The sequence below is a fragment of the Oncorhynchus mykiss genome, chromosome 20 (assembly GCF_013265735.2).
Source record: "Oncorhynchus mykiss isolate Arlee chromosome 20, USDA_OmykA_1.1, whole genome shotgun sequence".
Taxonomy (NCBI): Eukaryota; Metazoa; Chordata; class Actinopteri; order Salmoniformes; family Salmonidae; genus Oncorhynchus; species Oncorhynchus mykiss.
The window spans coordinates 42,511,273-42,534,246 of NC_048584.1; the positions used below are offsets into that span (position 1 = coordinate 42,511,273).

Sequence of the window (22,974 nt, forward strand, 5' to 3'; positions counted from 1 at the left end):
TGAGGTTCTTGTTTTGTATTATGTTGTGTTTATTTATTAAAACACTTCCTGAACTCGCTTCCTGACTCTCGGCGCACATCGTTACAATTATGCACGTTTATGTGAAGGTATGATTCAGACCATATACTGTACCAGCAGTGTCCCACCAGAACCAGAAGAACACTGATTTAACTAAGTCTTAACTAATCACGTTGGATGTTCCTGTAACATTATAGAAACATGTTTCTGAGGTTATGGATTTAAATCCATTTGACTGTTAGTAGAGAATAGATAAAGTGACTTACTATTTCCATAGATGAAGGTTTTCAGCTCCTCCTGCTTTCATAAAGATGAATCTGTTCTGGGGGAAGATGAATCTGTTCTGGGGGAAGATGTCTCTGTTCTGGGGAAGATGTCTCTGTTCTGGGGGAAGATGTCTCTGTTCTGGGGGAAGATGTCTCTGTTCTGGGGGAAGATGTCTCTGTTCTGGGGGAAGATGTCTCTGTTCTGGGGGAAGATGTCTCTGTTCTGGTGGGAAGATGTCTCTGTTCTGGGGGAAGATGTCTCTGTTCTGGTGGGAAGATGTCTCTGTTCTGGGGAAGATGTCTCTGTTCTGGGGAAGATGTCTCTGTTCTGGGGAAGATGTCTGTGTTCTGGGGGAAGATGTCTCTGTTCAAATCAAATCAAATCAAATTTTATTTGTCACATACACATGGTTAGCAGATGTTAATGCGAGTGTAGCGAAATCCTTGTGCTTCTAGTTCCGACAATGCAGTAATAACAAGTAATCTAACTAACAATTCCAAAACTACTTTCTTGTACACAGTGTAAGGGGATAAAGAATATGTACATAAGGATATATGAATGAGTGATGATACAGAAAAGCATAGGCAAGATACAGTAGATGGTATCGAGTACAGTATGTACAAATGAGATGAGTATGTAAACAAAGTGGCATAGTTTAAAGTGGCTAGTGATACATGTATTACATAAGGATACAGTCGATGATATAGAGTACAGTATATACGTATGCATATGAGATGAATAATGTAGGGTAAGTAACATTATATAAGGTAGCATTGTTTAAAGTGGCTAGTGACATATTTACATCATTTCCCATCAATTCCCATTATTAAAGTGGCTGGAGTTGAGTCAGTGTCAGTGTGTTGGCAGCAGCCACTCAGTGTTAGTGGTGGCTGTTTAACAGTCTGATGGCCTTGAGATAGAAGCTGTTTTTCAGTCTCTCGGTCCCAGCTTTGATGAACCTGTACTGACCTCGCCTTCTGGATGATAGCGGGGTGAACAGGCAGTGGCTCGGGTGGTTGATGTCCTTGATGATCTTTATGGCCTTCCTGTGACATCGGGTGGTGTAGGTGTCCTGGAGGGCAGGTAGTTTGCCCCCGGTGATGCGTTGTGCAGACCTCACTACCCTCTGGAGAGCCTTACGGTTGAGGGCGGTGCAGTTGCCATACCAGGCGGTGATACAGCCCGCCAGGATGCTCTCGATTGTGAATCTGTAGAAGTTTGTGAGTGCTTTTGGTGACAAGCCGAATTTCTTCAGCCTCCTGAGGTTGAAGAGGCGCTGCTGCGCCTTCTTCACGATGCTGTCTGTGTGAGTGGACCAATTCAGTTTGTCTGTGATGTGTATGCCGAGGAACTTAAAACTTGCTACCCTCTCCACTACTGTTCCATCGATGTGGATAGGGGGGTGTTCCCTCTGCTGTTTCCTGAAGTCCACAATCATCTCCTTAGTTTTGTTGACGTTGAGTGTGAGGTTATTTTCCTGACACCACACTCCGAGGGCCCTCACCTCCTCCCTGTAGGCCGTCTCATCGTTGTTGGTAATCAAGCCTACCACTGTTGTGTCGTCCGCAAACTTGATGATTGAGTTGGAGGCGTGCGTGGCCACACAGTCGTGGGTGAACAGGGAGTACAGGAGAGGGCTCAGAACGCACCCTTGTGGGGCCCCAGTGTTGAGGATCAGCGGGGAGGAGATGTTGTTGCCTACCCTCACCACCTGGGGGCGGCCCGTCAGGAAGTCCAGTACCCAGTTGCACAGGGCGGGGTCGAGACCCAGGGTCTCGAGCTTGATGACGAGCTTGGAGGGTACTATGGTGTTGAATGCCGAGCTGTAGTCGATGAACAGCATTCTCACATAGGTATGCCTCTTGTCCAGATGGGTTAGGGCAGTGTGCAGTGTGGTTGAGATTGCATCGTCTGTGGACCTATTTGGGCGGTAAGCAAGTTGGAGTGGGTCTAGGGTGTCAGGTAGGGTGGAGGTGATATGGTCCTTGACTAGTCTCTCAAAGCACTTCATGATGACGAATGTGAGTGCTACGGGGCGGTAGTCGTTTAGCTCAGTTACCTTAGCTTTCTTGGGAACAGGAACAATGGTGGCCCTCTTGAAGCATGTGGGAACAGCAGACTGGTATAGGGATTGATTGAATATGTCCGTAAACACACCGGCCAGCTGGTCTGCGCATGCTCTGAGGGCGCGGCTGGGGATGCCGTCTGGGCCTGCAGCCGTGCGAGGGTTAACACGTTTAAATGTCTTACTCACCTCGGCTGCAGTGAAGGAGAGACCGCATGTTTTCGTTGCAGGCCGTGTCAGTGGCACTGTATTGTCCTCAAAGCGGGCAAAAAAGTTATTTAGTCTGCCTGGGAGCAAGACATCCTGGTCCGTGACTGGGCTGGATTTCTTCCTGTAGTCCGTGATTGACTGTAGACCCTGCCACATGCCTCTTGTGTCTGAGCCGTTGAATTGAGATTCTACTTTGTCTCTGTGCTGGCACTTAGCTTGTTTGATAGCCTTGCGGAGGGAATAGCTGCACTGTTTGTATTCGGTCATGTTACCAGACACCTTGCCCTGATTAAAAGCAGTGGTTCGCGCTTTCAGTTTCACACGAATGCTGCCATCAATCCACAGTTTCTGGTTAGGGAATGTTTTAATCGTTGCTATGGGAACGACATCTTCAACGCACGTTCTAATGAACTCGCACACCAAATCAGCGTATTCGTCAATGTTGTTATCTGACGCAATACGAAACATCTCCCAGTCCACGTGATGGAAGCAGTCTTGGAGTGTGGAGTCAGCTTGGTCGGACCAGCGTTGGACAGACCTCAGCGTGGGAGCCTCTTGTTTTAGTTTCTGTCTGTAGGCAGGGATCAACAAAATGGAGTCGTGGTCAGCTTTTCCGAAAGGGGGGTGGGGCAGGGCCTTATATGCGTCGCGGAAGTTAGAGTAACAATGATCCAAGGTCTTTCCACCCCTGGTTGCGCAATCAATATGCTGATAAAATTTAGGGAGTCTTGTTTTCAGATTAGCCTTGTTAAAATCCCCAGCTACAATGAATGCAGCCTCCGGATAAATGGTTTCCAGTTTGCAGAGAGTTAAATAAAGTTTGTTCAGAGCCATCGATGTGTCTGCTTGGGGGGGGATATATACGGCTGTGATTATAATCGAAGAGAATTCTCTTGGTAGATAATGCGGTCTACATCTGTTCTGGGGTAGATGTCTCTGTTCTGGGGGAAGATGTCTATGTTCTGGGGGAAGATGTCTCTGTTCTGGGGAAGATGTCTCTGTTCTGGGGGAAGATGTCTCTGTCCTGGGGGAAGATGTCTCTGTTCTGGGGGAAGATGTCTCTGTTCTGGGGGAAGATGTCTCTGTTCTGGGGGAAGATGTCTCTGTCCTGGGGGAAGATGTCTCTGTTCTGGGGTAGATGTCTCTGTTCTGGGGAAGATGTCTCTGTTCTGGGGAAGATGTCTCTGTTCTGGGGGAAGATGTCTCTGTTCTGGGGAAGATGTCTCTGTTCTGGGGGAAGATGTCTCTGTCCTGGGGGAAGATGAATCTGTTCTGGGGGAAGATGTCTCTGTTCTGGTGGGAAGATGTCTCTGTTCTGGGGAAGATGTCTCTGTTCTGGGGGAAGATGTCTCTGTTCTGGGGGAAGATGTCTCTGTTCTGGGGGAAGATGTCTCTTTTCTGGGGGAAGATGTCTCTGTCCTGGGGAAGATGTCTCTGTTCTGGGGGAAGATGTCTCTGTTCTGGGGAAGATGTCTCTGTTCTGGGGGAAGATGTCTCTGTCCTGGGGTAAGATGAATCTGTTCTGGGGGAAGATGTCTCTGTTCTGGTGGGAAGATGTCTCTGTTCTGGGGAAGATGTCTCTGTTCTGGGGAAGATGTCTCTGTTCTGGGGAAGATGTCTCTGTTCTGGGGGAAGATGTCTCTGTTCTGGGGGAAGATGTCTCTTTTCTGGGGGAAGATGTCTCTTTTCTGGGGGAAGATGTCTCTGTCCTGGGGGAAGATGTCTCTGTTCTGGGGGAAGATGTCTCTGTTCTGGGGGAAGATGTCTCTGTTCTGGGGGAAGGTGTCTCTGTTCTGGGGGAAAATGTCTCTGTTCTCGGGGAAGATGTCTCTGTTCTGGGGGAAAATGTCTCTGTCCTGGCGCAGATGTCTCACTTGCCAGATAGTCAATTTATGGGCCTGGAAAGAATCAATAACATACAAAACTATGTACTTCAACATGTTTAAATGATATTGCAAGCAATAGAAATACAATTCATTAAAAAATTGATCCTCATTCAAGTTAATGGGTGGTGATTCTCTATCTATGAATGCATGTTCACCGGGGTATCGCACAATGATTAGCTGACCGACTGGACAAGCATGCTTCTTACTCCCTAGAAATCACACAAACCAAAAGTCTAGTTGCATATTCAGTCAACGGTTAGTAATGTTCGAATGACTGTTGTAGATGTACAACCCTACAACTTTGATCAGAGGAAAGGAGGAAACTAGAAAATAGCTTTTTAAAAGAAACACAAAAAATCTTAAGTGGATTGAAAAACGCTTCCACCTTCCAACCTTTAAAAAAAATTCCCTCCGAAATTAGGTTAGACATATTTATGGGACGACAGTTGATCGCTCAATGAATTACACAAACATTTGATGAGCAATGCCCCCACCCTGATCGCCCCCCAGACCACAAAACGAGGACGAACGAGGCCAGGTCTGCGTGCTAAATGTCACACTATTCCTTATAAAGTGTACTAATTTTGATCAGGGCCCATAAGGCTCCAAAGTAGTGCACTATGTTGGGAATAAAGTGCGTTTTTTATTTCACGGGGGCACGATTGGAAAAAGCCACACTCTCCCTCTCCACCGGGCTCGGTGTGGGTCTTTGTCAGGCAGCTTCACGGCCAAGAGTGTGTTAAACAAACATGGCCGCCAAACAAATCCAGCTGTGAAAACATCCAACTGACCTTCCCCCCCCCGTCTCCACAACGGACTCATCACCACCGGAGGATGAAAAATAACTTGTTGACACGTTTTCTGTCGACGGGAGCCGAAGTCTCCCATCTACCTTTTCTATTGGGCTAATTACCTTTTCGTGAAACGGGAGTCGGAAGCCCTTGGTAGGGTGGTGGGTCCTCATTTCATCCACGTGGAATTTCCCCTCCAACGGAGTGGCCACTAGCTTGTTCATGTTGATATATCCTTCCTGTCCAACTCCCACGTGGCATACCTGCCAGACAGGTACAGGAGAATATAACACTTAAGTTGTGGGTGGAGTGGACAGCCGAGACATCCTAGAACAACCTTCCTAGAACTACCTTCCTAGAACTACCTTCCTAGAACTACCTTCAGCTCCTAGAACTACCTTCCTAGAACTACCTTCCTAGAACTACCTTCCTAGAACTACCTTCAGCTCCTAGAACTACCTTCCTAGAACTACCTTCCTAGAACTACCTTCCTATAACTACCTTCCCAGAACTACCTTCCTAGAACTACCTTCCTAGAACTATCTTCCTAGAACTACCTTCCTAGAACTACCTTCCTAGAACTACCTTCCTATAACTACCTTCCTAGAACTACCTTCCTATAACTACATTCCTAGAACTACATTCCTAGAACTACCATCCTAGAACTACCTTCCTAGAACTACCTTCCTAGAACTACCTTCCTGGAACTACCTTCCTAGAACTACCTTCCTAGAGCTACCTTCCTATAACTACCTTCCTAGAACTACCTTCCTAGAACTACCTTCCTAGAACTACCTTCCTAGAATTACCTTCCTAGAGCTACCTTCCTAGAGCTACCTTCCTAGAACTACCTTCCTAGAATTACCTTCCTAGAGCTACCTTCCTAGAGCTACCTTCCTAGAGCTACCTTCAGCTCCTAGAGCTACGTTACTGAAGTCATCAGAGTGTGTTGAAGTGGAATTACAGTGAACATATAGTAAAAACTAAAATACTGAGAAAAAAAAACACTCATTTAAAGTACACTTCATAAGTGTATTGAGGTGAAATTATAGTATGTGTATAGTATACTTAATAAAGATGTATTTTTCTAGTATATCTCATATTTGAAGTATATTCTATTAATATGTAGTATATTTAAGTATACATGAAATATATTAAAATATTGGGCCTCAGTGAGTACGGTTACATGCACACAATGCGATTATTGTGGAAAGTCAGATTAATATAATAGTTTGATTAAAACGTTTACGTGCTTTGCAAGAAGGACGATTTCCCTAATAATCCTGTTTACATGGACACATCTGAAATCAGGCTACCTGATGGCACTCTGATAAAATCGGCAATCAAATCAACCATTCTACTACAGCGACCATGTTATTTTTTTGGGAAGCTGATTCTGAGTTCGGACATATAAAAGCTTTTAGGCGCGCGCACAGATCAAATAAATAAATACATATAAATGTAAATAAATAAATATAAATAAATAAATATAAATAAATTAAATAAATATAAATGTAAATAAATAAATATAAATAAATATAAATACATTAAATAAATATAAATGTAAATAAATAAATTAAATAAATAAATATACATGTAAATAAATAAATAAATAAAAATAAATACATATAAATAAATAAATATAAATAAATTAAATAAATATAAATGTAAATAAATAAATACATGTAAATAAATAAATACATATAAATAAATAAATTAAATACAACGCTGGAAAGCAGATAAAGGCAATAATTAGGACATGTAAAGAAAAGAAAGATTGCTCAGAAAACCAGGTGTTTTATTAAATCATTGTATGCTTACTCCGATTATGACCTCACGGCGATTTAAGATACGCACAGTAAAGTGTTCACATGAATATTGCCTAATCTGTCATAATCAGTTTGATTATAGCAACAGTATTACTACGCATGTAAACGTACTCGGTGTGTTGAAAGGGAAAAAAATGGGCCCTTGCAGATTACAGAAAGAGCATGAAACACCATAACTTATCCAGGCAAAACAAAATGTCTGATGTCGAGGTAAAAAAAACAACTATCTGACTGTCAAGGTTAGCTGCTCACAGGGTCACCATGTGTTCACAGGGTTCACAGGGTCGCCATGTGTTCACAGGGTCACCATGTGTTCACAGGGTTCACAGGGTCGCCATGTGCAGGTAGCAGATAGCAGTTACTTTGTGCTCCTAGTATTGATAGGAGCACAAGGTCACAGGAAATGACCAGCTAAAGACCACTACCATATAATTCTCTAAACAGGAAATTAACAGCTAAAGACCACTACCATATCATTCTCTAAACAGGAAATGAGCAGCTAAACACCACTACCATATCATTCTCTAAACAGGAAATGAGCAGCTAAACACCACTACCATATCATTCTCCTGGTTTCCTGGACCCAGATGAAGCCTACTTCTCAACTAAAATCCCAATTGAAAGTGCATTTCAGTATAGAACTGGGCTTAAAGCTGGAATCAGTACTTGGTGAAATGGCCACGTCGGTTTGCGATAAATACAACACAGAATTTAGGCCTACTACAAACAATGAATGTTTTTTCCCCCTTGGATATCAATGCACACGTGATATAACAGCAGAGTATGTGTTTAGGGCTGGTACAATTACCGTACAACCGACCGCTATGGAAGAAGACTGTCATTAAAAAAAACACTATTTATGAACAGCTGACTGATGATGACAGGACGGCCGGGCATTCGTGCGGTCGAGTCCATATTTGTGATAAAATGTACTCCTAACAATGTGATGAAACTTTGTTGCCCCTAGCTGAAACAAGCAAGGCGTTGTAGCAAACGATGAATAGAATGGGCTTGGAAACTCTAACCCTGGAAATTTGGCAGGTAAACTCATGGGGACACTGGCAATGGCTGCCTGGTATTGTGATGTAATCATTTCCATGGTGATGTAGAATGTTCATTCAAATGATGTTAACCGATGAGGCTCATGCAATGGAATGTATTTTTTGTAATGTCAGTTGAGTTGAATCAACAAATCACAGCACAGATTTATGGGTACACTTCCTGCTTTTACTTCCTGCTTTACTCCTATGGTTCCTACAGAGACGGACAGACACATCAGGCACCTCCAGGTTCCTATAGAGACGGACAGACACATCAGGCACCTCCAGGTTCGTATAGAGACGGACAGACACATCAGGCACCTCCAGGTTCCTACAGAGACAGACAGACACATCAGGCACCTCCAGGTTCCTATAGAGACGGACAGACACATCAGGCACCTCCAGGTTCCTATAGAGACGGACAGACACATCAGGCACCTCCAGGTTCCTACAGAGACAGACAGACACATCAGGCACCTCCAGGTTCCTACAGAGACAGACAGACACATCAGGCACCTCCAGGTTCCTACAGAGACGGACAGACACATCAGGCACCTCCAGGTTCCTACAGAGACGGACAGACACATCAGGCACCTCCAGGTTCCTACAGAGACGGACAGACACATCAGACACCTCCAGGTTCCTGGAGGATAGCAGGGAAAGGAGGAGACCACTAGTTCAGAGCTATCTGGAGGATAACAGGGAAAGGAGGAGACCACTAGTTCAGAGCTATCTGGAGGATAGCAGGGAAAGGAGGAGATCACTAGTTCAGAGCTATCGGGAGGATAGCAGGGAAATGAGGAGACCACTAGTTCAGAGCTATCGAGAGGATAGCAGGGAAAGGAGGAGACCACTAGTTCAGAGCTATCGGGAGGATAGCAGGGAAATGAGGAGACCACTAGTTCAGAGCTATCGAGAGGATAGCAGGGAAAGGAGGAGACCACTAGATCAGAGCTAGCTGGAGGATAGCAGGGAAAGAGGAGACCACTAGATCAAGGCTAGCTGGAGGATAGCAGGGAAAGGAGGAGACCACTAGTTCAGAGCTATCTGGAGGATAGCAGGGAAAGGAGGAGACCACTAGATCAGAGCTAGCTGGAGGATAGCAGGGAAAGGAGGAGACCACTAGTTCAGAGCTATCTGGAGGATAGCAGGGAAAGGAGGAGACCACTAGATCAAGGCTAGCTGGAGGATAGCAGGGAAAGGAGGAGACCACTAGATCAGAGCTAGCTGGAGGATAGCAGGGAAAGGAGGAGACCACTAGATCAGAGCTAGCTGGAGGATAGCAGGGAAAGGAGGAGACCACTAGATCAGAGCTAGCTGGAGGATAGCAGGGAAAGGAGGAGACCACTAGATCAAGGCTAGCTGGAGGATAGCAGGGAAAGGAGGAGACCACTAGATCAAGGCTAGCTGGAGGATAGCAGGGAAAGGAGGAGACCACTAGATCAAGGCTAGCTGGAGGATAGCAGGGAAAGGAGGAGACCACTAGATCAAGGCTAGCTGGAGGATAGCAGGGAAAGGAGGAGACCACTAGATCAGAGCTATCTGGAGGATAGCAGGGAAAGGAGGAGACCACTAGATCAAGGCTAGCTGGAGGATAACAGGGAAAGGAGGAGACCACTAGTTCAGAGCTATCTGGAGGATAGCAGGGAAAGGAGGAGACCACTAGATCAAGGCTAGCTGGAGGATAACAGGGAAAGGAGGAGACCACTAGATCAGAGCTATCTGGAGGATAACAGGGAAAGGAGGAGACCACTAGTTCAGAGCTATCTGGAGGATAACAGGGAAAGGAGGAGACCACTAGTTCAGAGCTATCTGGAGGATAGCAGGGAAAGGAGGAGACCACTAGTTCAGAGCTAGCTGGAGGATAGCAGGGAAAGGAGACCACTAGATCAGAGCTAGCTGGAGGATAGCAGGGAAAGGAGACCACTAGTTCAGAGCTAGCTGGAGGATAGCAGGGAAAGGAGGAGACCACTAGTTCAGAGCTAGCTGGAGGATAGCAGGGAAAGGAGGCAGAACAACAGTTTTCCGCTGTGCTGTAAGGGGTTTTTTCCCTCGAAGGAGAGGAGGACCAAAATGCGGCGTGGTAAGTGTCCATGGTTGTTTATTAAACACATAAACTGAACACTCATACAAAACAATAAAATTAACGTGAATGACGAAAACCGAAAACAGTACCGTGTGGTGTAAAACACAGACACGGAAACAATCACCCACAAAACAACAGTGAAACCCAGGCTACCTAAGTATGATTCTCAATCAGAGACAACTAACGACACCTGCCTCTGATTGAGAACTATACTAGGCCGAACACAGAAAACCAACCTAGAAACACAAAACATAGAATGCCCACCCAACTCACGCCCTGACCCACTAAAACAAACAAATAACACAAATACTAGGGTCAGAACATGACATGTGATAACATAATTGCAAAAGGGTTTTCTAATGATCCATTAGCCTTTTAAAATTATAAACTTGGATTAGCTAACACAACGTGCCATTGGAACACAGGAGTGATGGTTGCTGATAATGGGCCTCTCTACGCCTACGTAGAAATTCCATTGAAAATAATCTGCCGTTTCCAGTTACAATAGTCATTTACAACATTAACAATGTCTACACTGTATCTCTAATCAATTTTAAGTTATTTTAATGGACAAAAAATGTGCTTTAAAAAAAAAAAAAAAAAGTACATTTTTGAACGGTAGTGTAAGTCAACGTGCAAATATGAGTTAATGTTAATAAACATGTGAAAACTGTAATGTGAAACTGTTACTTTTTTGTGAGACTAGCGTCTGCCATCTTGGCCCATTAACCATCACGCCAGGGAAACAGAACCCCCCCTACACACCAGGGAAAAAGAACCCCCCCTACACACCAGGGAAACAGAACCCCCCCCCTACACACCAGGGAAACAGAACCCCCCCCCTACACACCAGGGAAACAGAACCCCCCCTACACACCAGGGAAACAGAACCCCCCCCTACACACCAGGGAAACAGAACCCCCCCCCCCCCCCTACACACCAGGGAAACAGAACCCCCCCCTACACACCAGGGAAACAGAACCCACCCCCCCCTACACACCAGGGAAACAGAACCCCCCCCCACCGGGGAAACAGACCCCCCCCCCCCCCCTACACACCAGGGAAACAAAGTGATCACACAAAGCCAATACTTACAATGTTTCAAAGTGTCTTTATTTGTTATTGTCATTCAGTATCACGTTTCCAACAGTCTCACAGCATCAGATGCAGAATGCAGAGAAAAGGGGAAAAATAAATCTCAAACTTAAACCATTTTCCTTTTCCACATACTAAAATAAAAAACACCAAATAATACAGTCTCCTTCAAAGAAAATAGAAAAAGTAGCAAAACTAAGGAGCAGTCTGGAACTATAAGGACAACAGAACAGAAAGATGGATCTGCATAAATACATATATACAAAAACCAACAGCATCATATCTCCCCGTGAAAGCAGAGTGCAGTGTGTAGCAGTTGACGCAGGAAACAGACCTTTTACTGGGGGGGAAAAAAAAAAAAGAATCATCTCGTTGATCCGGGAGGAAAATACTAAACACCTAAATAGTTCAGTTTGTTTGGATTACTGCTCATAATGCGAACATATCCATATTGTAGCCACCAGTAGATGATTAAATATCACAATTACTAACATCACCATTCATGTGTTAATTAACAAGAGGATTATTTAAATGGATCATCTACATGCGCAACCAAAATCCTGCAAGCAAATGGGAGGCGTTTTGACCAGAGTCCTATGAGGCCTGGTCAAAAGTAGTGCACTACATAGGGAATAGGGTGCCAACCCTGGTCAAAAGTAGTGCACTACATAGGGAATAGGGTGCCGTTTGATACACATCCGATGACTCTCCAACTCAATGTTTCAGACGAAAATCACTGGTGTCCGAACCAGGAAATGAGGTCACTCAAAGCCAACCCGACAACAAATCACTGGTGTCCAAACCAGGAAATGAGGTCACTCAAAGCCAACCCGACACCAAATCACTTGTGTCCAAACCAGGAAATGAGGTCACTTAAAGCCAACCCGACAACAAATCACTTGTGTCCAAACCAGGAAATGAGGTCACTCAAAGCCAACCCGACAACAAATAACTGGTGTCCAAACCAACCTATCAGGTCACTCAAAGCCAACCCGACACCAAATCACTGGTGTCCAAACCCACCTATCAGGTCACTCAAAGCCAACCCGACAACAAATCACTGGTGTCCAAACCCACCTATCAGGTCACTCAAAGCCAACCCGACAACAAATCACTGGTGTCCAAACCCACCTATCAGGTCACTCAAAGCCAACCCGACAACAAATCACTGGTGTCCAAACCCACCTATCAGGTCACTCAAAGCCAACCCGACAACAAATCACTGGTGTCCAAACCCACCTATCAGGTCACTCAAAGCCAACCCGACAACAATCACTGGTGTCCAAACCAACCTATCAGGTCACTCAAAGCCAACCCGACAACAAATCACTGGTGTCCAAACCAACCTATCAGGTCACTCAAAGCCAACCCGACACCAAATCACTGGTGTCCAAACCCACCTATCAGGTCACTCAAAGCCAACCCGACAACAATCACTGGTGTCCAAACCAACCTATCAGGTCACTCAAAGCCAACCCGACAACAAATCACTGGTGTCCAAACCAACCTATCAGGTCACTCAAAGCCAACCCGACAACAAATCACTGGTGTCCAAACCAACCTATCAGGTCACTCAAAGCCAACCCGACACACCATTTTGTTATTACATTTTGCCAGGGATGCCCACCTCCCCTTTAAAAACGGTAGTTTGGTAAATGCTTGTGTTAATCTCCCTGCTTTTAATACCGCAGAGGGAGAAGAACGATGAGGTATTCGTGATAGGAAAACAAGCGGTGAAAGAAGAAACATTAAAATATACACCATCCCATTTGCACATTGATAACATTTACCTAATCTAGTATACACCGTGTATACACTGAGTGGACAAAACATTAGGAACACCTACTTACTCTATCCGTTGACGTAGGCTGACCAGGTGAATCCAGGTGAAGGGTATGAAGTCGATTATTAAATCTACTTCCGAGTGGCGCAGCGGTCTAATGCACTGCATCTCAGTGCTAGAGGCATCACTACAGACCTGGGTTTGATCTCGGGCTGTATCATAACCGCCCGTGATCGGGAGGCACACAATTGGCACAGCGTCGTCCGGGTTAGGGGAGGGTTTGTCCCGGCGTAGGCCGTCATTGTAAAATAAGAATTTGTTCTTAACTGACTTGCCTAGTTAAATAAAAATCAGTATAGATGAAGGGCAGGTTAAAGAATTATTTTTAAGCCCTGATACAATTTATACAGATTGTGTGTGTGTGCAGATTCAGACAGATGGTGAATGGGCAAGACAACAGAGTTAAGACCAGCCTCCCTGTGGAACACTTTCAACACCTTGTAGAGTCCATACCCCGATGAATTGTGGCTGTTTTGAGGGCAAAGGATTGGGGGTGGGTGCAACTCAATATTAGGATGGTGTTCTTAATGTTTTGTACACTCAGTGTCTATTGGTTACAAAACTAACAATGCGGCCTACAGTTGAGTCTCAATACGATGCCTTAACATTATTTATACCATGGCATTGTTGGATACTCTGTTTCTGATTGGCTTGAAGGGCATTCCAGAGCGTGCATTATTTCCCTATAACACACAGTATTTCAGCACGGTAGAATTCAATGGCTATAGTTCATTCTTACATGTTATATGTTTAAGCTGCTTTTAAAAACAAAAGTATATTTGAAAAACTGCATTTTTGAATTAGATTTTCATTATAGCAAGCTTGGACCGATGGTTTGCTTAATAACTAAACTAGCAAGTCTGTTTGTTTGGTTCCCGTGGCAACTTTCTAGCTACTTTGCAAATGAACACATTTCTAGCGGCAAACGTGTTTAATTTATAGCTGTGGTATAAAAGGAATAATCAACTCAGGCTCTCTGGGAAATAGTGCAATTCAGTGGAAGGTTAGTTTCGCTCCGCTAGCGCGTCGTGGAACACACCTTCGACGTCGTGCATTATCTTCCACGTCGTGCATTATTGTCCATAGAACGCATCTTGTTGATTATCCCTTACATGTTGTCTCAAAAACACACTGACATTTACAATCTATGTCGAGAATTTTTTTTCAATCTCGATGTCATTAGGCTCAGGATATTCCTCCAAACTTCACTTCAAAATGTAATACAATAGATTTTCATAGATGCGCTCCATGACTTGAAGAGAGATTCTTCAACTTGAGTGATGCGCTCTAGGCCACTTTATTCAAGGTGCAACTGAAACGTGACTATTCCAAAACCCTCCGAAAGACACACACACAGGTTGGAGCAGCCTTACCACCGAGCCCGTGGAACAGTTGCTGTACGGGGTTAAGTGCCTTGCTCAAGATCACAACGGCAGGCAATGGCATCTAGGATGTGATACCAACAACCATCTCGTTGCCTGTTCACTTCCCAAACGATTTTTCCCATCCGACCTCGGGTTTCAAACTGGCAACCCTCTGGATGCTGGCTAACCTCTAACTGCCAGGCTACCTGTTACTTTGGATTGGGTGACTGTTATGTATACCGATACAGACTGTTCAACGTAAAAACATGTCATCAAAGTCAATAAATGACAAAAACACTTTCTTGGCATGTATCTCTACTTGACATTTCGTTGTTTTTTTCTTCCAGAAAGTCTGACAAGAAACAGAATAATAATTTCCGACAATATAAGTAAATATAAATAAAACACCCATGTTACAATAACATTATATTGTATGTTTCATGTGATTGGAAGTTTAACTGATCTAATCACAACTTGCTCAAGAGGATGGAAATGGAACAAAATAAATGGCTGTTTATTTGTGAAAATAAAACGTGCATCCAGCCATCATGTGACGATGTAGGAACGCTTGACGTATCACACACTAGTCATCATGTGATGACGTAGGGAACGCTTGACGTATCACACACACTAGTCATCCATCACTGACAGCGACGTGGATAGTTCATAGTAATAACAATATCAGCTGGTTTCTGGGTATGTCCTGGTTGGCACTTCACACCCTACTTTTTTCAATTGTAACTGAAATCAAGTATTTTTTGTATTTAATGTAACACCTCAGATAATGTCACATTTAACCACGAGAGAGCCATTATAGATATTACATGAGTATTTGTGTATTTAAAAAAAAAAAAAGACACCAGAACGAAAATAAATATTTAAAAAAAAAATAACAAAGAAAAAAATGAACTAAATATAAACAAGCAAACATTTCTCCCCCTCCCTCCTCCATTGAACTGGGATGTTCTTTACAAACAAGAATATCTTGTCTTTCTTCGGGTTATTGAGAGGATCGGAGTTCAATAACACAGTTGGCTTCACGAGGCTCGTGGTTTCTTAAGAAAAAAAAGTGGCTTCAAGGAGAGAGAGAATACTTCCATTGAAATACACAGAGAGCGTTTGTCAGATGTCTTGAGCAGATCTTCAGAGACAGACGGAGAAGAAAGCGAGGGGGGGAGAGGAGCGGAGGGATGGGCTCACACGTCCACCACCATCTTTTTGTGTATGTCAAGGCCACCCACCACCTAGGAGAAGAGAGGAGGAACACAAGTATTGAGTTAGAATTGTTATTCTAGTTCTAATTCCAATTCTAGTTCGAATTCTAATTCCAATTCTAGTTCGAATTCTAGTTCCAATTCTAGTTTCAATTCTAATTCCAATTCTAGTTCCAATTCTAGTTCCAATTCTAATTCCAATTCAGATTCCAATTCTAGTTACAATTCTAATTCCAATTCTAGTTGAAATTATAGTTCCAATTCCAATTCCAATTCTAATTCCAAAAGCAGGTTGGAACAGATTGATTCTTAACGCTATTGGCAACATGGTTCTACCTAAGAGAGACAACTCACTACTAGAATAACTACTGTATGCTGTTAACCCCTTAATACTAGTATAACTACTGTATGCTGTTAACCCCTTAATACTAGTATCACTACTGTATGCTGTTAACTCCTTAATACTAGTATCACTACTGTATGCTGTTAACTCCTTAATACTAGTATCACTACTGTATGCTGTTAACCCCTTAATACTAGTATAACTACTGTATGCTGTTAACCCCTTAATACTAGTATAACTACTGTATGCTGTTAACTCCTTAATACTAGTATAACTACTGTATGCTGTTAACTCCTTAATACTAGTATCACTACTGTATGCTGTTAACTTCTTAATACTAGTATAACTACTGTATGCTGTTAACCCCTTGTATGTTCTTTAATACTGTCCTGCACTCTCAGCTATTTTTATGAATGAGTCTCTTCAAATGAAGTCACACAATCCCTCCACAACAACCTGCTCCAGCTCAAACCAATTATAACCATGGTCCAATCAGCTCAAACCAATTATAACCATGGTCCAATCAGCTCAAACCAATTATAACCATGGTCCAATCAGCTCAAACCAATTATAACCATGGTCCAATCAGCTCAAACCAATTATAACCATGGTCCAATTAGCTCAAACCAATTATAACCATGGTCCAATCAGCTCAAACCAATTATAACCATGGTCCAATCAGCTCAAACCAATTATAACCATGGTCCAATCAGCTCAAACCAATTATAACCATGGTCCAATCAGCTCAAACCAATTATAACCATGGTCCAATCAGCTCAAACCAATTATAACCATGGTCCAATCAGCTCAAACCAATCATAACCATGGTCCAATCAGCTCAAACCAATTATAACCATGGTCCAATCAGCTCAAACCAACCAGTTTCGGTTCGCGCCCAGGCTCTGTCGCAGCCGGCCGCGACTGGGAGGTCCATGGGGCAACGCACAATTGGCCTAGCTTCGTCCGGGTTAGGCCGGTAGGGATATCCTTCTCTCGCACTAGCGACTCCAGTGGCGGGCCGGGCGCAGTGCACGCTAACCAGGTCGCCAGGTGCACGGTGTTTCCTCCGACACGTTGGTGCGGCTGGCTTCCGGGTTGGATGCGCGCTGTGTTAAGAAGCAGTGAGGCTTTGTTGGGTTGTGTATCGGAGGACGCATGGCTCTCGACCTTTGTCTCTCCCGAGCCCGTACGGGTTGTAACGATGAGACAAGATCGTAACTACTAACAATTGGATACCACGAAATTGGGGAGAAAAAGGGGTAAAATTCAACAAAAAAAAAAAAAAAGAAAACAGACCTTTCAGATAGAAACTGGCTCGAGTCATGTCATCTACACATAGCACTTCTAATGTTACACTAAATAAGATTTTCCCCCTCGTCAATCTACACACAATACCCCATAATGACAAAGCAAAAACAGGCTTTTACACATTTTTGCTCATTTAGAAAAAATATCACATTTACATAAGTATTCAGACCCGTTACTCAGTACTTTGTTGAAGCACCTTTGGCAGTGATTACAGCCTTGAGTCTTCTTGGGTAGGACGCTACAAGCTTGGCACACCTGTAATTTGGGGAGTTTCTCCCATTCTTCTCTGCAGAAGCTGCACAGCCATTTTCAGGTCTCTCCAAAGATGTTCGATTGGTTTTCAAGTCTGGGCTCTGGCTGGGCCACTTAAGAACATTCAGAGACTTGTCCCTGAAGACTTGTCCTGTTGGAAGGTGAATCTTCGCCCCCAGTCTGAGCTTCTGAGCGCTCTGGAGCAGGTTTTTATCAAGGATCTCTCTGTACTTTTCCCTGTTCATCTTTGCCTTGCTCCTGACTAGTCTCCCAGACCCTGAGCTGAAAAACATCCCCACAGCATGATGCTGCCACCACCTTGCTTCACCGTAGGGATGGTGCTAGGTTTCCTCCAGATGTGACGCTTGGCATTCAGGCCAGAGAGTTCAATCTTGGTTACATCAGACAAGATAATCTTGTTTCTCATGGTCTGAGAGTCTTTAGGTGCCTTTTGGCAAACTCCAAGAGGGCTGTCATGTGCCTTTTCCTGAGGAGTGGCTTCATTCTTTCTGGTCACTCCACCAATGGTGGAGTTCTGCAGAGACGATTGTCCTTCTGGAAGGTTCTCCCATCTCCACAGAACTCTGTCAGAGTGACCATCGGGTTCCTGGTCACCTCCCTGACCAATGCCCTTTTCCCACGATTGCTCAGTTTGGCCGGGTGGCCAGCTCTAGGAAGAGTCTTGGTGGTTCCAAACTTCTTCCATTTAAGAAAAATGGAGTCCACTGTGTTCTTGAGGACCTTCAATGCTGATGTCCCTCGACACAATCCTGTCTAGTAGCTTTACGGACCATTTCTTCGACCTTACGGCTTGGTTTTTGCTCTGACATGCACTGTCAACTGTGGGACCTTATATAGACAGGTGTGTGCCTTTCCAAATCATGTCCAATCAATTGAATTTACCACAGGTGGACTCCGATCAAGTTATAGAAACATCTCAAGGATGATCAATGGAAACCTGAGCTCAATTTCGAGTCATTATGGGGTATTGTGTGTAGATTGGTGAGGATTTTTATTTATTTAATCAATTTTAGAATAAGGCTGTAACGTTACAAAAATGTGGAAAAAATTAAGGGATTGGGAAATACTGTAAAAAAAGAATGATCCCACGACTAGAATACAGTATTTACATATGAAGTGGACAGCAGGATGAACCATGACTAGAATACAGTATTTACATATGAAGTGGACAGCAGGATGAACCATTACTAGAATACAGTATTTACATATGAAGTGGACAGCAGGATGAACCATGTCTAGAATACAGTATTTACATATGAAGTGGACAGCAGGATGAACCATGACTAGAATACAGTATATACATGTGAAGTGGACAACAGGATGAACCATGACTAGAATACAGTATATACATATGAAGTGGACAACAGGATGAACCATGACTAGAATACAGTATATACATATGAAGTGGACAACAGTAGTTATATAGGATGAACCATGACTAGAAAAAAGTATTTACATATGAAGTGGACAGCAGGATGAACCATGACTAGAATACAGTATTTACATATGAAGTGGACAGCAGGATGAACCATGACTAGAATACAGTATTTACATATGAAGTGGACAGCAGGATGAACCATGACTAGAATACAGTATTTACATATGAAGTGGACAGCAGGATGAACCATGACTAGAATACAGTATTTACATATGAAGTGGACAGCAGGATGAACCATGACTAGAATACAGTATATACATGTGAAGTGGACAACAGGATGAACCATGACTAGAATACAGTATATACATATGAAGTGGACAACAGGATGAACCATGACTAGAATACAGTATATACATATGAAGTGGACAACAGTAGTTATATAGGATGAACCATGACTAGAAAAAAGTATTTACATATGAAGTGGACAGCAGGATGAACCATGACTAGAATACAGTATTTACATATGAAGTGGACAGCAGGATGAACCATGACTAGAATACAGTATTTACATATGAAGTGGACAGCAGGATGAACCATGACTAGAATACAGTATTTACATATGAAGTGGACAGCAGGATGAACCATGACTAGAATACAGTATTTACATATGAAGTGGACAACAGTAGTTATATAGGATGAACTAGAATACAGTATATCCATATGAAGTGGACAGCAGGATGAACCATGACTAGAATACAGTATTTACATATGAAGTGGACAGCAGGATGAACCATGACTAGAATACAGTATTTACATATGAAGTGGACAGCAGGATGAACCACGACTAGAATACAGTATTTACATATGAAGTGGACAACAGGATGGACCATGACTAGAATACAGTATTTACATATGAAGTGGACAGCAGGATGAACCATGACTACAATACAGTATTTACATATGAAGTGGACAACAGTAGTTATATAGGATGAACTAGAATACAGTATATCCATATGAAGTTGACAGCAGGATGAACCATGACTAGAATACAGTATTTACATATGAAGTGGACAGCAGGATGAACCATGACTAGAATACAGTATTTACATATGAAGTGGACAGCAGGATGAACCATGACTAGAATACAGTATATCCATATGAAGTGGACAGCAGGATGAACCATGACTAGAATACAGTATATCCATATGAAGTGGACAGCAGGATGAACCATGACTAGAATACAGTATTTACATATGAAGTGGATAAAAAAAGTATGTAGACATTGAAGTGACCAGTGTCCAATATTTCTATATACGTTGGGGCAGCAATCCCTAAGGTGTAACCATAGCACCCCCCCCCCCCCCCCCCCCCCCCCCCCCCCACCACGAATAGGGTTGCAAAGTTCTGGAACATGCTCTATCCCTGCTTGTTCCTTCCAGATACCAGGAATCCTCCAATCAGAACTTTGGAAAAATGTCAAGAGTTTTACTTTAACCACCCCAACACAGTTAGCCCGGACAACACAGTTGCCCCCGGACAACACAGTTCCCCCCGGACGACACAGTTCCCCCCGGACGACACAGTTCCCCCCGGACGACACAGTTGCCCCCGGACGACAGACACAGTTCCCCCCGGACAACACAGTTCCCCCGGACAACACAGTTCCTCCCGGACAACACAGTTCCCCCCGGACAACACAGTTTCCCCCGGACAACACAGTTCCCCCCGGACAACACAGTTCCCCCCGGACAACACAGTTTCCCCCGGACAACACAGTTTCCCCCGGACGACACAGTTCCCCCGGACGACACAGTTCCCCCCGGACGACACAGTTCCCCCCGGACGACACAGTTCCCCCCCGGACGACACATTTCCCCCCGGACGACACAGTTCCCCCCGGACAACACAGTTCCCCCCGGACAACACAGTTCCCCCGGACAGTAAGACCTCAGACTTACTAAGCAGAACTCTTCGAAGGATATCCTGCCGTCTCCGTCCTTGTCTGCGTTGATGATGGTCTTGTCCACGATCTGCTGCAGCTGGGTGTCCTTCAGGTTGTTTCCTACCATCATCTTCAGCACCTGGAAGAGCTCTCCGTTGGAGATGTAGCCATCCTTGTCCATGTCGTAGATCCGGAAGGCAACTAGAGAGGGGAGGAGAGGGGGGAGGTAGAGGGAGGGGTGGAGAGGATGGGAGAAAGAGGTGTAGGAGGGAGTGTGCAGGAATGCGCGTGTAAATAGACAACAGTGGTTTGAACACAGAGCTTTGTTTTGGTGTTTCGGAGAACGCCTCATCATTAACCTTCAGGCATTCTACTAGTTTCTACTGTGGCGACTGGAGGAGGGGAAGGAAGCAGGAACGTGTGTAAATACAGAATAAACAACCACATGGCGCTTTTGGTTTTGTCTTTGTAGTACACATCGTTGTAACTTTGTATATGGTGAAACGGTGTGTAGATGGAGAGGAAGTAGCGGAGATGGATTTGCAGTAGATTTGTCTACTTACACCGAAGCTTTGACTCCTTGTCCCCCTTGACACTGAACTGTGAGACTCCCTCGATGAATTCTGATGGGGGGGGGAGAGATGGTTTAGAGTTAGTTAGACTTCATATGACTGCTTGTATGAAGCCTATGCTAGACTTTTTAAATGCACTACGGGAGTGATCACATGCAAATGCAGTACTTTATGCATTCATAAGTCTGTTCGTAAACACAACAGCAGACTACTACTTGGGGCTAAATTCAATCCAATCCCATCGCTCCGTTTTGGGCTTTGCATCTTTTAGAACGCAATTCACAGTAAACCCGGCATATGTTGGATCAATCGCGAATGACCTTTAAACATCAATCACGCTATAACGTGGATCTTCAGCTGTCCGGATTGAATCTGGGCCTAAAGTAATAATAGTTGTGACTGTCCTGTGTTCATGTGATCTAGTTGTGGCTATCCTGTGTTCAGGTGATCTTGTTGTGACTGTCCTGTGTTCAGGTGATCTTGTTGTGACTGTCCTGTGTTCAGATGATCTTGTTGTGACTGTCCTGTGTTCAGGTGATCTAGTTGTGACTGTCCTGTGTTCAGGTGATCTAGTTGTGACTGTCCTGTGTTCAGGTGATCTAGTTGCGACTGTCTTGTTTTGTGGTTAGAGAAGGTAACCTAGTGGTTAGAGCAGGTAGCCAGCCTAGTGGTTAGAGAAGGTAACCTAGTGGTTAGAGCAGGTAGCCTAGTGGTTAGAGAAGGTAACCTAGTGGTTAGAGCAGGTAGCCAGCCTAGTGGTTAGAGAAGGTAACCTAGTGGTTAGAGCAGGTAGCCTAGTGGTTAGAGACAGGTAGCCTGGTGGTTAGAGACAGGTAGCCTAGTGATTAGAGAAGGTAACCTAGTGGTTAGAGACAGGTAGCCTGGTGGTTAGAGACAGGTAGCCTGGTGGTTAGAGACAGGTAGCCTAGTGATTAGAGAAGGTAACCTAGTGGTTAGAGCAGGTAGCCAGCCTAGTGGTTAGAGAAGGTAACCTAGTGGTTAGAGCAGGTAGCCTAGTGGTTAGAGACAGGTAGCCTGGTGGTTAGAGACAGGTAGCCTAGTGATTAGAGAAGGTAACCTAGTGGTTAGAGACAGGTAGCCTGGTGGTTAGAGACAGGTAGCCTGGTGGTTAGAGACAGGTAGCCTAGTGATTAGAGAAGGTAACCTAGTGGTTAGAGACAGGTAGCCTGGTGGTTAGAGACAGGTAACCTAGTGGTTAGAGCAGGTAGCCAGCCTAGTGGTTAGAGAAGGTAACCTAGTGGTTAGAGCAGGTAGCCTAGTGGTTAGAGACAGGTAGCCTGGTGGTTAGAGACAGGTAGCCTAGTGATTAGAGAAGGTAACCTAGTGGTTAGAGACAGGTAGCCTGGTGGTTAGAGACAGGTAGCCTGGTGGTTAGAGACAGGTAGCCTAGTGGTTAGAGACAGGTAGCCTAGTGGTTAGAGACAGGTAG

At 44.2% G+C, this 22,974-nt stretch overlaps 3 protein-coding genes across 3 annotated transcripts in view; 1 reads left to right on the forward strand and 2 right to left on the reverse strand.

Annotated features, from left to right (window-relative positions):
* Nucleotides 1-3,387: 3,387 nt before the first annotated feature.
* Nucleotides 3,388-10,908, reverse strand: LOC118942020 (zonadhesin-like). The gene is made up of 3 exons (XM_036955567.1): nucleotides 10,883-10,908; nucleotides 8,339-8,749; nucleotides 3,388-4,416 (listed from the first exon to the last, which is right to left on the reverse strand). The coding sequence occupies exons 1-3, from the start codon at nucleotides 10,906-10,908 to the stop codon at nucleotides 3,516-3,518; spliced, it is 1,338 nt and encodes a 445-aa protein (XP_036811462.1). The 3' UTR covers nucleotides 3,388-3,515.
* Nucleotides 10,909-11,264: 356 nt separating this feature from the next.
* Nucleotides 11,265-15,374, forward strand: LOC118942073 (leucine-rich repeat extensin-like protein 2). The gene is made up of 2 exons (XM_036956366.1): nucleotides 11,265-11,912; nucleotides 11,956-15,374. The coding sequence occupies exon 2, from the start codon at nucleotides 11,989-11,991 to the stop codon at nucleotides 12,940-12,942; it is 954 nt and encodes a 317-aa protein (XP_036812261.1). The 5' UTR covers nucleotides 11,265-11,912; nucleotides 11,956-11,988; the 3' UTR covers nucleotides 12,943-15,374.
* Nucleotides 15,311-22,974, reverse strand: part of canb1 (Calcineurin subunit B) — a 44,358-nt gene continuing 36,694 nt past the window's right edge. Inside the window, 3 exon segments of the mRNA NM_001160568.1 lie at nucleotides 15,311-15,738; nucleotides 20,969-21,153; nucleotides 21,516-21,575. Coding sequence (NP_001154040.1) covers nucleotides 15,691-15,738; nucleotides 20,969-21,153; nucleotides 21,516-21,575 — 293 coding nt within the window. The 3' untranslated portion in view covers nucleotides 15,311-15,690.

Coding starts and splice junctions, on each gene's coding strand:
- LOC118942020 (XM_036955567.1), bottom strand. CDS start 10,908: ATGGCAGACGCTAGTCTCACAAAAAA. Junction 8,750..10,882: donor GACGCTAGTCTCACAAAAAA/GTAACAGTTTCA, acceptor GCTATCCTCCAG/GAACCTGGAGGTGTCTGATG. Junction 4,417..8,338: donor AACCTGGAGGTGCCTGATGT/GTCTGTCCGTCT, acceptor CATCTGCGCCAG/GACAGAGACATTTTCCCCCA.
- LOC118942073 (XM_036956366.1), top strand. CDS start 11,989: ATGACTCTCCAACTCAATGTTTCAGACGAAAATCACTGGTGTCCGAAC.